This window comes from Tiliqua scincoides, chromosome 1, assembly GCF_035046505.1.
Source record: "Tiliqua scincoides isolate rTilSci1 chromosome 1, rTilSci1.hap2, whole genome shotgun sequence".
Lineage (NCBI taxonomy): Eukaryota > Metazoa > Chordata > Lepidosauria > Squamata > Scincidae > Tiliqua > Tiliqua scincoides.
The window spans coordinates 232,331,182-232,344,113 of NC_089821.1; the positions used below are offsets into that span (position 1 = coordinate 232,331,182).

Here is a 12,932-nt window from a genome sequence, read left to right on the forward strand (position 1 = left end):
AAAACCAGAGTGAAATATCTCCTTTCTATCAAATGTTATGGCCAAAAATCTGGAGAACAAAAAATGCATGGATCCCTATGGAAAGTGAAAGTGAGCTGTATTGCACGTTTACTCGTGAGTAGGCAAACCTGCCTTAGTCCGTCGGAAAGGGCAGGCTGAGAGGAATTCAACAACTCCAGAATGGTCCTGATCCAAGGAATGCAGCCCTCAAAAACACCTGAGAAGAAAGTCCCTCCCTCCAAGCAGATGAATGTATTGAACCCTATGGAAAGTGAAAACTAAGCCTCATGGTCGCATTTACTCACAAGTAAGCAAACGTGCCTTGGCTGGTGTAGAAGATCAGATGAAGAAGAGTGCAAGGCTACCAGAATGGTTCTGATCCTATGCACCTGGAGCTAAACAAGTGCTCCAGAATGCAGCCTCCCCCCCGCCCCACTAAGAAGGATCAAAACAGAGGCTGCAGCTGAAATGTGAACATTTTTGAGACTTGCAAAGCCAGGTGGATCCTGACAGTGATCTGGTTTAGACAGTAGTTCTTAAATTGAACTGGGCACTGGGTAGGGCTGAAAACCTTACTGGTTTTGGGGGGGGGGTGTTATTGCAGGCAGGCTACAGAGGAAATTCACTTGGTGTACCAGGGCTGGCTTCTGCTTATTTAATTATTTGTTTTACTTTAATTATTTGAATTTGCCTGATGATGTCACTTCCACCATGACATCACTTCTGGTGGGTCTTGGACAGATTGTCATTCTAAAAAGTGGGTCCCAGTGCTAAACGTTTGAGAACTACTGCAATAAGATCTTAGTAAGTTGACATCCTTGGGAGGGGTGTGACACCACTAGTGATCAAAATCACTAAAATTATAATTTGGAAGAATAATACCATTATGTTATATATCAATCAATGCATAATTCATGCAGAATGTGTTCTATCAAATGGTACAGCCAAAAAACCAGTGGGGTCGGAGTGATGGTACATCACCTCACCCACCACCCGGGGTGTTTCCCCGCCCACTGCGTGGGGGTGATGCGTTGGCATCCCGCACCGGATGACGCGAACCCTAGTGACGCCACTGGGTGTCATAGCCATGTTCTCTCAAGCTGAAGGCCTGGAAAAGCAGACCTCAACCTTTCCCCTCCAAGGAGCTCTGCTGGAGATCTCCCCTGGTCCGAAGACCCAGACAAATGGGAGATTTTGGGCAGAGCTTGTCTTTCTGCTCACATTGGAGGAAAAGGTTACAGCTCTTTGCAGGGGCATTGCCCATCAGGGGACCCACCTAACCTGCTTGACCCCTGAACCCTCATACTGGTGCTAGCAGTAGTGCCAATTGCATCATTTACAGGTGGTTGAGGCGTGTGGGGACCTAGTGCACGACTTTGCTCTAGGGCCCTAGCAATCTGGTCCTGGCATAGCTCTTTGCCTCCATCTTGGCTGGGATGGGAGCAAATCAACAGCAGAGCCAACCAATGTCACTGGCCTTTTTGCCCTTGCTTCATTCAAAACTTGTTAACTGTTAAAATTCATTGTCCTGTTTCCTTCTGCTGCCAGTTAATTCCACCACAGGGGAGAACACCTAGCTAGTCCTGTGTCATCAAGTATAATCTGCCTTTCCATTTTGGCAGTGGGATCCCTCCCTAGACAATGCCTCAGAATTCTATACAGGTCCAGCCTATTTATACATGGATTTTTTATACACGGATTTGACTCAACACGAATGGCCACTGCAAATGAGAAGGAATGTGCTGATTCCTGGAGAAAAGGAAAAATGCATCCCTTTAAAATCAGTTTAAAAAACTGAACAGTAATAATAGCCTCCTTAATGAGAGAGAGAGGGCAGCTGGCTGACAATCCATCAGTCCTTCTCTCTCCAGCGGACCCCTTCCTTCCTCCTGAGCACATGAAAGAAAGGTGATCACTTTGCATTGGTGAAGGGAGGGGTTGAGTGAAGCTCCTTTCTAAGCTCTTGGAGGACGACTGATTGATGGATTGTCTTCTTAATGACTCTAATCTTACCTCATAAAGGTCAGCAAGGCTGTTTTTAAATCACCTGAGCAAAGAAACTTTGTTTTTTTAAATTGATTTGCTATAGTGCATTTTTTGCCATCCACGTGAGTGCTTGGAACGGAAACCACGCGAATAATGAGGCTCAACCTGTACTAGATGCAGATCACTGGACTTCTCCCCCATTCTCACCCGACTTAACTTCGCAATGAGACTACACGCCCTGAAACCACAGCAAGCATATCTCTGAAGTACAGATCAAAAGTCAAATCTTTTCACATATTGAGATCCTTCCCCCCCAAAAATGAAAGGCTTATATCACCAAGATATGAGACTATCATAGCATCCATTCTGCATATCACACTTTGTTGGCCTTTCAATGAGCTGGCATCACCTTTTCACATTTTCTAACTACATCTATGTGAATTGACCTGCTAGTATCTTTAAAATCTAACATAAGGAATGGGCCTGCTACCACCCTTAACCTTAGTGCAAGAAATGCACAATGCAGCATATGAGTTGCTGTGTGTGAGAAATTACTGACAAAATATCTTTCTTTCCAGATTCAAAACTGGCCGCGCCAGTCAAGCAGCTGGAACGGAATTACTTGGAATCAATATGTTACTGTTCCTCCATCGAAGTGCCTCATCTGACCGGTAGTTATCTGAACTACATTGTGTGCTTTATGTTAGAGCTATACTAGAAACAGGGAGATATCGATTTGCCTTGGATGCAATGCAACCGATGCACTTGTCTCCAAACTCTACAGCTTTGCACTAGGATGACGTGAACTGCACATGATCAACCAAACTATGTCAGTTTACCACTATTATTAGGGTCATATTAATACTTTAACATTTCAGAAAGTTAACATGCTACTAGCTAAAATGAAGTACCATGTTTTGGTAGTACAGTACTGAAAAGGCTCAGCCTTGCTTCCTCCCACTGAGAGAAACACATGCCTGCTGCCCTGACAATACATTTACAATCTCTTGGTACAGGCATGCCCGAGTATCCACTGGGGTTCTGTTCCAGAACCACCACCAACCCCCCCCCCCCGGTTAATTGAACTCATGGATACTCAGGGACACCTCCTGCCCACTAGAGGTGAGGAGAACTGAGCTCCCCTTGCCTTCAAGGTCTTTCTGAGCCCTGCAGAGGCAGCTCACAACCACCCACCACCACTGCAGGCCACAAAATGGCCAAAAAAGAGAGAGAGAAAACCCTGATAAAACCAGAAGTGACATTTTTAATGCCTTGTAAGCCCTCTGGGGCTTCCCCAGGCCTCCTAATGCCTTATAAGGTTTTTTTTAAAAAAAGGTGTTATCGTAAAACTGGAAGTTGCTTTTTTTTTTTTTTTTTTGCCTTTTTGACCATTCTGAGGGCTACAGTGGCTGTGGGCGTTGCATGTGGCCACTGCAGGCCTCAGAAAGCCTCCAGAGATGAGACAATCTGACCAGAGATGATCTGGTTTTCTAGCTTTCGAGCCTGCTTTCTGGGATAGATTTATAGGGAGGACATACAGCAGGCAAGATCATGGTTGTATTTGTAGACAGATGCTCTTGATGTTTCTGTTCAGTATTTTCAATGAAATGACATATGATTACTGGTATGTGTTAAAGTTCTGAGCCCTGTGGATGCTGTCTTCCATGCAGGCAAATGAGTGTGTGTTCCACCTACAGTTCGGAACCTCAGAGTGATGTCAATCCCATGCACGAAGTTGTAGATAGCAGCTTATGCAGCATAAAGAAGGTATGCTATTTCTTTCTTGTCCCCTTACAACAGCCAAGGACATTTGTCTTTTTATGCATATTACCTTATAGATAAAATAAAAACTCCAGTTAACTCTTGCACAAGATTGGGTAATGATGTGTCAAAAGACTATGTATGTGACATTAAAACAGGAAAGTGAGGAGCCGTTCCTGCATACAGATGAGCAGATGTTCACAGGCTAAACGTAGGAAACTGCCTTCTGCTGAGTCAACCATTGGTTTGCCCAGCTTATTATTGTCAACACAGACTGGAAGTGGCACTCCAGGATTTCAAGCAGGGGTTTTTCCCACCCCACATTGGGAATTCTACCTTTGCTGCCATCATCTTTGGCAGTGCTAGAAGAACAGGAAGAAGTTTAATCATATCCCCGTCCTCCCTTCAAACCAGTAATGGGCCAGGGGAGGTGGCAGCAGTGGCGTAGCTAAGGCACCTGGCACCAGGGGGCATAAAAATTTTTACCACCCCTGATAACACACACACCAGATGGCATCTTAGATGCCTCTGAAAAGCTGTTGCGAGCTGCTGTGCACAGCTGTTTGACATTTCTGTGCCTCACGGCCGAGCCACAATCACCCCTGGTGACAAGGAAGATTCAGAGGCAGAAGTTCTCCACCACACTCCTCCTTTACTTATATGTACAGATATTTACAATGTCCAAGTAGTACAACGGTACACAATCCACTTTTCTGACCAACGTAGCCTCCGGCTCACAATGCTCTGCTTTTTCCACACACTTGCTTGCCTCTGCTGGACATTTATATTTCTTGCAGCCAATCACAGCATTGGGAATTACTACACAGTCATGCTGACTGTGCTGCTGCTGCCACACACACACACACACACACATGAGATCTCCTGATGCACATCACCCGATGTTGCATCAGCTTGAGGATCCCAGGATGCTGTGCACTCCTGGTTTGGCCAAGGCTTCAGGCCTGATACTGTGCAGCCAGTAAATTACCAGTCAGGCCGGGGTTCAACCTGTGACAAAAGCACTTCTGGTTTTCAGCAAAAACTAGAAGTGCCTTTTGAAGGCCACAGGCAACCCAGTCCTGAGCTGCCTGGCACGTGGGGCTGCTGCGGCATTTAACGCACAACCGGGCAGCCCATAGTGGCTCCTTGGGGAAAAGGGACTTTTGCCCCCTCCCCCCTGGTATGGGAAGCAGCCCCACAATGGGGCTACTTGATTCTACAGCAGCTCTGGAGCTACCGCAGAATTAGAGTCCTGTGTCAGACAGTGCAGTCCCACAGGGTGCTCAGGATCCAGTGGAGCTCTACACCAGTCCCATCCCCTCCTTCCCTGCTCCCTCCCCTTCTATGCCTCCTCTGCTCCCTCCACCCACCACCCCTCCCCCTCAACTTGGAATGCCTTCTCCCTGCCTCCCTCCACACCCCCATTCACCTCTTCTCCGCCAGGTGGTCTGGGCGACCACCAGGTGGCAGAACCCATGCCCAGCACTAGAGCTAGCCCAGTGTGGGCTCTTGCTGGGCTAACTCTGGCAGGGCCCATAGGAAGGTGCATGCAGGGCTCTGGTGAGCTGGCGCACAGGGCTCTGGATTGGGCCCTAAGACTCCCTCAAGATGTGGTGTCCGGGACAATGTACCCCCCTGCCCCCCTTAGCTATGCCATTGGGTGACAGGTGGCCCACCACTCAAAGCACAGATGAGCTGCCCCTCAGGTGAGGCTGCAGGCATAAAAATCAGCCGCTTATGGTGTTTTTTCCTTAGGAAAGGAGGAATAACTGAGTCATGTACATACTGAAAGAGAGTAGGGTAAATGTGATTCCATTCACTTTTTACCAGCTTATGAAGGGTTGAATTTCCCCCAGAAGTCCAAGACTCCCTCTTTTGAATTTGGAAATTGGAATATGAGTCAAACATCACTTGATGGTGACTGATTTAAAAAAAATAAAAATAGCAGCCACAGGAGTGATCAAGACTGGGACCACAGCATGTAGGGAGGATAGTAGTTAACTCTTTCCCTGAAGCAGGTCTGTAGTCAGGATTCTAGAGGTGGGTGGGCAACTATTTTTTCAGGGTGGGCATACACTGGTGTGCTGGTGCATATACCAGTGTACAAAATTAAAGGATAAGTATGGAGAAACTTCAAAGACCTGTATTTGTGAGGGTGGGCAAACTGCTGACTCAGGGTGGGCATTGCCCAGCTATGGCCCTGCCCCCAAGCTGTAATTCTAATGAAAATCACACACCCCCAAGGGCCCTGAAGGGAAGTTGCTTTTGGAGAAATGCCCCTTCCCCTCACACCTCTGTCCTAATCTTCCACAGCACAGTTGCTATTTAAATTAAATTGAAGGAAAACAGTAGTTTAATAATGTCAGAGAGGGCAGCCGGCTGACAATCCATCACTCACTCTGTCTGCAGGCTTCACTCCTCCCTTCCCCCTGAGCACATGAAAGAAGGCTAAATAGCAGCGATTATCACCTCCTCTATTTCCCCCCTTGCTGGGGCTCCTGGTGAAGGGAGGGATCGCTGCCTCCTTGTGAAGACTAAGCGCCTGGAGAGAGACTGATTGTGTGCATTTCAAAAGGTCAGCAAGGCTTTTTTTAAATCACTGGAGCAAAGAGACTTTGGGCGCAATCCTAACCCCTTATGTCAGTGCTTTCCAGCACTGACATAAGGACAATGCAGCTCTGACGTACATGCGTTCTGGGAACAGAACCCTCACGAATAATGAGTCACAACCTGTAGTTTGACATTATGTTGTAGACATTTCTGAGAAGTGTTTGTGCATTCATTTTTTGTTTTCATTTTTTAAACTGGAGGCTTCTTTCTCCACCTGACTGTATGCAAACTAATTTCCAGATCTCCAACTTAATGCACATGCTGTTATTTGATTTCAGGAAGGTGCTAAAAGTGAGGCTGTTTGCACAGCAGCGGCTACAGGTACAGACAGGACTGTATTCCAATATATTAGAAGATGGTTCATAACTTTTTAAATGCATGAGTAAGAAAACATTTTAATAAAAAAATAGCAACAACTTGTCCAAAGGTTAGTGCTAGTGAGTAGCTGAGTTGAATGAATGAATGAATGAATGAATGAATTGAAGTATCAGTTCAAACTTATGAAATTCCAAAGAGAAGGTTATTTTAGTAGATTTTCATGCAATGAAATTCTTTTTGAGTTTCCTTATTATAACAAAGATAACTGAAGTTGTTGAGAAGTTTTTGATTCAGGGTTAGTAATCTGAGAAAATAAAGTCTGCGTGCCTGGGCTTGGATCCCATGGTATGTTATCCACAAACAATTGTTCACCATACCTGGTCCTTTTCAGGTCACTTACCATAGGCTAGCAGCATTGGATTGTGAACTCTGCATGCTACTAAGACAACGATCATGATTCATGATACGAAAATGAAATGAAAATAAATTGAACCTAAATTTACCAGGGGGTCTTTTCATCACTGTCAATCTGTGTCACTTTCACTTTCCGCTCCAGAAGCCTCTGATCATGCAAGCAAATCACAGACTGAAGCAACTTAGGGCGCAATCCTAACTGCGCCCTATGCCGGCCCAAGTCCCTTGGGCCAGCCTGGGAGGGTTGCAAACGTGCCATCAAGCACGTTTTGCCTCCCTAGAAGGAAGCCAGGCTGGCGCTCCGAGAAGCGCCAGCCTGCGGAGGCTGATGGAAGCCTCCGCACCAGCTTCCTCCCAGTTCCTTGCGTTGGCTCAGATGAGCCGACACAAGGTAGGCGTGAGGGGGATGGGGAGGAGAAGGGAGGGAGGCATTCCTGGGCAGGGGAAGGAGGGTGATGGGCAGCCCCGGGTGGGTGGGTGGGGAACAGGAGTTGGGGCTGGGATCTGGCAGTTATGCTGGATCCCAACCCCCGTCCCCAGGGAGAACGGAGTGGCTTCAAGCCACTCTGCTCTTCTTGGACTTGTGCCATCTCTTGTTCCCAGAGAGAATGGAGCAGCTTCAAGCTGCTCCACTCTCCTCGGACTTGTGTCACTTTCAGAGGAGGCGCAAGTCTGAGGAGACCCATAGGCACCCGCAGCCCTTACCCAGGGGTAAGGGGAAAAGTTTTCCCTTGCTTCTGGCTAACCCGCTGCTGGCCACAATCCTGCGCTGGATACAGCACAAACGTCCTGGCTTGCCTGTTCTAGCGCAAGTTAGGACTGCGCCCTTAAAGGATCAAACCGGACTTATCAAACTCCATAACAATAATGCAAATCTTTTCTGAAAGCCCTGCTTTACAAGCCGTTGACAAAGATATTGCAATTGCAGTATCAGTGTAAAGCAGTAGTTTCAAAAGTCCTACTCAGACTTTGGGAACCCTGTAAGTATTTGCAGCGGAAGGTGCAGGGGAAGGGGCAGCAACATGATTGGGACAATTGTGCTGCTGCAGGGGAGGAAAAGGTTGTTTACACTTACCTGGGAGTCACTAAGGCTCTCCAAAGGGTCTGGGGACCCTGCAAGGGTCTGCAGCCCTCCTGGCAGCTCCAAACTGCTGTTAAAAAGAGGGGGAAAAAACCACTTACTCTTTTCATCATGAAACTGGAAGAGTGTGTGTGTTTTTTTAATCAGTTTGGAGCTGCCAGGAGGATGGCAGAAGGGGTTGCAGGATTGCCAGCTTTCGGAGAGCCTTAGCAACCCCCAGGTAAGTGTAAATAACCCTTCCCTCCCCTGTAGCAGCACAGTTGTCCTGCTCGTGTTGCTGCCGATCTCTGGACCATTCCCCTTAAAGGGGAACCACTGGTGTAAAGCATATTTATTGCCTGATGTGACTTTTTATTTTATTTTAAAGAAACATTAATAGAAGAATTATGATGAGAAATTAATACTCAATTATGTTCTGAAACAGAAGGCCAAATAGAATTAAAAATTCCAGATTTATTCGTGGTGGAGAACAATTTATTGGAAGCTGAGCAGGAACAGTGTCATAAATACATACCCATTCTTGCCTCGGCTCACGAAGATGGTTGTCTTTGTCTGTGGACTATAACGGTAGGCTTTTCTGCATAATGGGATTGGGGTAGCAAAAGGCCTTTTATATTTTGCTCTTAGTCAATGAACACACAGTACAAGAGCATAAGGAGCAGGGCTGGCCTATCCATGAGGCCAATTGAAGTGGTCACCTCAGGCAGCAGATTGTGGGCTTTAAAGGGGAATTGGACAAATTAATGGAGGGCAAGTCTATCATTGGCTGCTAGCCATGGCTATATAATACTGCCAGGTTCAGCGGATTATGTCTCTGAATACCAGTTGCAAGAAATTAATAGTGGGAGAGAGGATGCCTTCATCCCCTGCTTGTGGGCTTTGAGAGGCAGCTGTTGGGTCACTGTGGGAAAGAGGACAGTGGTCTAGATGAGCTTTGGCCTGATCAAATAGGGCTTTTCTTACGTCTCCTTCCCACACCACTGTAACATCAGAAGGCCTAGGTCGTATGGGCAAGGTCCTTTCACATACCAGCATTTCTCAGACTTTCAGGAGGGCCGCTGGCTCTTTCCACATCATCTGGGGCCTCTGATGACATCGGAGCATGTAGACAGCAGTCAGGCTGCCACAACTCCCAGACCCAACTAATAGTAAACAACTAAACTAAACTGATCTAAATAAGTAACTAATTTGGAAAAGACCCTAAGCATCAACATGAGGGTGCCCAACTAGTGTTGAGTACTCAACTAGTTCTGCTCCTCCAAGTCCCACCACTGTTTCAGCAGCCAGCAGCAGGTTTCATGACTACCCTATGATGTGCATGCATTGTTTAAGTAGGTTGTTGGGTGTCTATAGCAATGGGTAGAGCAGGAGGTAGCAACAGCCCTCCAACATCAAAAGAAATATGCATGCTTGGTTATTTTAAGGCATTGGTACATTCATAATAGTGTATCCATCAGAATGGGCTGAATCTGTCCCATTTCCTAGGTAAAAGATGCTACTCTCTCTTGGAACACAAGCTAATGTTTTCTCCAGGACAGCTGAAGTTGACCTATGCTAATAAGGTGGCAGCCATGGAATATTTCACTGGAATAAATGACACTTGAATACATATTTTAAGTTTCAATTTTCCCAATCTTTAGACTCCTTTAGTACTAAGCTGCATTGCACTGTCTAAGTTGTTGGTTGATGTTTAGATTATGTATCATGTCTTAATTTTGATTTGATTTTGCAGTTTAATTAAAAAAAGAACATACGTGTTCTTTTCAGCTTGTAGACATAACAGCAAAGTTATTCAGATAATCAGATCTGACTAGCACACTGTGAAATCCTTTTGGCATCAGTAGGGTTCCAAGGATACAAATTGACATGATGTGTCTATTTTACTATGAAAAATCTAATCATATAAAACAGCTAAAAAGGAAGACTTCAAAAAATGTTTACACATAAAACAACTGGTGCTATAATAAATTTAAAAAAAGACCAGTGTGACTCATGTGTTCCCCCAAGCCTGACATGTCAGAAAAATCTGTTTTGTTAAATGGGACTGTGATTATGGTCTTTTTGTTATGTAGGGAGATCTCTTGAAAGAAATTTTGCCATTCACAAAGCATCCTCCAATCCCTTTGACAGCACTCTGCACAGATGTATTTGCTAAAATGCTTTTTGCAGCTAACAAAGGTAAGCAATCGTTTCTCAGCCATGGCTCTCAGAATCTTTTTTTTTTTTTTTAAGCAAAAGATGCTGCCAACAAAAAGTGAGTCATAGGACCAGAGCTATTCATATCTGACAAAATGACCACAAAACCCATCTGGATAACTTCTGAAGAATTACAACCACGTTATAGTGGTTGTAGCTAAAGAATAATCAGAAGCACTCCAATACTGGGGACATACGCATCTTTGGTGTGTCTCCCAGTTCCTGGGAACTGCCTGCTTTCTTGCTAAGCCCTTCCCATAGGAAGCAACAAGAACTCAGACTCCAACCAAGGAGTCCAACCTCAGACTCTCAGCCACTGCATCTGCTCATGTGCTGAGCATAAGACGATAAGGAATGCCCAGATATTTACCCCAAGCTATGTTGGGCAGGAGGTCTGGTCTAGAGGGTAGAGCCTCCATTTGCCTGAAGATTAACATCCACAAGGTCGCCAGTTCGAGGCCACTGGCACCGTGCGACCTTGAAGCAGCTGGCAAGCTGCAGCTGAGCTGTTCCATCTGCTCGGAGCGTGGGAGGATGGAGGCCAGAATGTTAAACCAGATCGGAGTGTAACATCTTGAATGTGGTGGTTCTTGAAAGAGAGAACCTTCTTTCAATTTGTAAAAATCCCTGCGTGGATTTAATAAGCCTGCCTGTGTAAACCGCCTTGAATAAAGTCTTGAATAAAGACCAAGAAAGGCGGTATATAAATACTGTATATTATTATTATTATTATTATTTATTCTCTATCTTGATGCACCTGCTTGATAACCGCCTCTCTAATGGTGGGAACATATTTTGCTGGCATCAGCCTGGTCATTATCTGTTGCACCGCTTATAAGAATCCCGGCTATAGTCAGACATATATCATTTCTGCTGTCAAGTAGTCCATTTCCTGCCAGTTAGCACAGATTTCCTGATAAGACTGTGATGTAAACAGCTAGTCTATAAAAGCGTCTGCATTTGGTCATTGTTTTGCTCTCGGACTTCATTGGACACTGGCCGGCTATGTTGTCTGTAGAGTCACCTGAAATGCTGTGCCAGGGTATGCCTCTATGACTGGAGGTGCTCCTGTAAGTAGATGCTGTTAAGTTTTTGCCAAATAAAGCTCTCTCCTGACAGCCCTGAACTTAGATTCACTTCTTCCTGTGATCCAAAAGAACCTCTAGCCCTGGCCCGAAAGCCCCCGCTAGAACACCCTCTCACCTCAGCTCTCCCTTTCAAGTGGAGGATACGTATATTCCTAGCATCTGTCATGGCTCCCTCCAACTTCTAGGAAAGTCTCCCATTAAGAAAACTCTGAGACAGTAATGCCTCATTCAGAGAAGTAATTGGACTAGCAGCCACTAATCTGATGGCTAACTGGTAGCCGTTACCTAATCCTGACATACTGTATTGTTTTGTAAGTTTGATGTACTGGAGTCTCAAAAACAGAACAAAAAGGGAGTTTGATCCATCACTCTGCTGCTCCCTTTCTGCCCCCTCTTCTTTTGGGAGCAAGATTATGAGCCAGCAAGTCGCTTCTTCCCTGACCAAAGAGGACAACTCACTTCCAAACATGACTGTGTAATTTTCTTCAACAGCTGTGAAAGAAGCTGGCTTTTGCACAGACTGCTAACTGAGATTCAGCCCCTCTGTGAGCGTTAAAACTTGCTCATGTTGCTCAAGGCTTTTATCACCCTGACTTTTGTCAGAATCTCCAAAATAAGCTCATGGATGAATGCTGAATTCAGACAAGACTGATGATCAGCTGGCCAGGTAACGTGCAGCCTGATCCTGTGCGTATTTGCTCAGAAGTAAGTCCCACTATGTTCAGTAGGGCTTATTCCCAAGTGGCTGCATACGGCATTGCAGGCTGAGGTGAGACTGCCATTATTGATGTGGATTTAACCTTCCCAGACCACTCACAAAGTCTGATGTTTCTCAGAATGACTTTTTCAGATTAGTTACCATCATTCCTGCTTTTGTATCTAAGTTACTTGCTGTCACATTTATTTGTTAGCTTTAGCTGTGGCATTTTTTGTTGACATATTCATTGTGACTTGCTCTTGTACAAGATATGCAAGAACTACATACTGTTCAGAGTGATTTCACTTCAAATAAAAATATGCAAAATCTGTTGACACAACCCAACACAGTTTTAAGCATGATTAAGTCCATTTATTTCAGTGGCCTGAAGTGTGCTTAAGGACTCAATTCTAAGGTGCCCTTGGGCTGATGCAAGTCACTTGTGCCGGACCAGGAGGGTTGCAAATGTGCCGTAAAGCATGTTTGCGCCTCCTCGGAAGTCGGCTGGGCTGTTGCAGGGATGCGCGCCTGCCCATGGAGGCTGAATCCAGTCTCCGTGCCAACTTCACAGGGGAGCCTTGCGTCAGCTGAGCTTGGCTGACACAAGGCTCTGGGGAGGGCGGGGAGAAGGTGGGAGGGAGGCATTCTGTGGCAGGGGGAGGGCAGGCAGAGGGCGGTTCCAGGGGTGGACGGGGAGCGGTGGAGATGTACCTGATCCTAGCCCCCATTCCAAAGCAGTGCAGAGCAGCTGCAAGCCAGTCTGCTCTCCTCAGACTTATGC

The 12,932-nt window shown here is 45.9% G+C and overlaps 1 protein-coding gene across 1 annotated transcript in view; it reads left to right on the forward strand.

Moving 5' to 3' along the window:
• Positions 1-12,932, forward strand: part of WDR64 (WD repeat domain 64) — a 108,487-nt gene that overhangs the window by 66,000 nt on the left and 29,555 nt on the right. Inside the window, exons 17-23 of the mRNA XM_066623070.1 lie at positions 2,565-2,657; positions 3,657-3,753; positions 5,191-5,246; positions 7,371-7,480; positions 7,693-7,800; positions 8,595-8,737; positions 10,243-10,348. Coding sequence (XP_066479167.1) covers positions 2,565-2,657; positions 3,657-3,753; positions 5,191-5,246; positions 7,371-7,480; positions 7,693-7,800; positions 8,595-8,737; positions 10,243-10,348 — 713 coding nt within the window. The remainder of the gene's footprint in view (positions 1-2,564; positions 2,658-3,656; positions 3,754-5,190; positions 5,247-7,370; positions 7,481-7,692; positions 7,801-8,594; positions 8,738-10,242; positions 10,349-12,932) is intronic.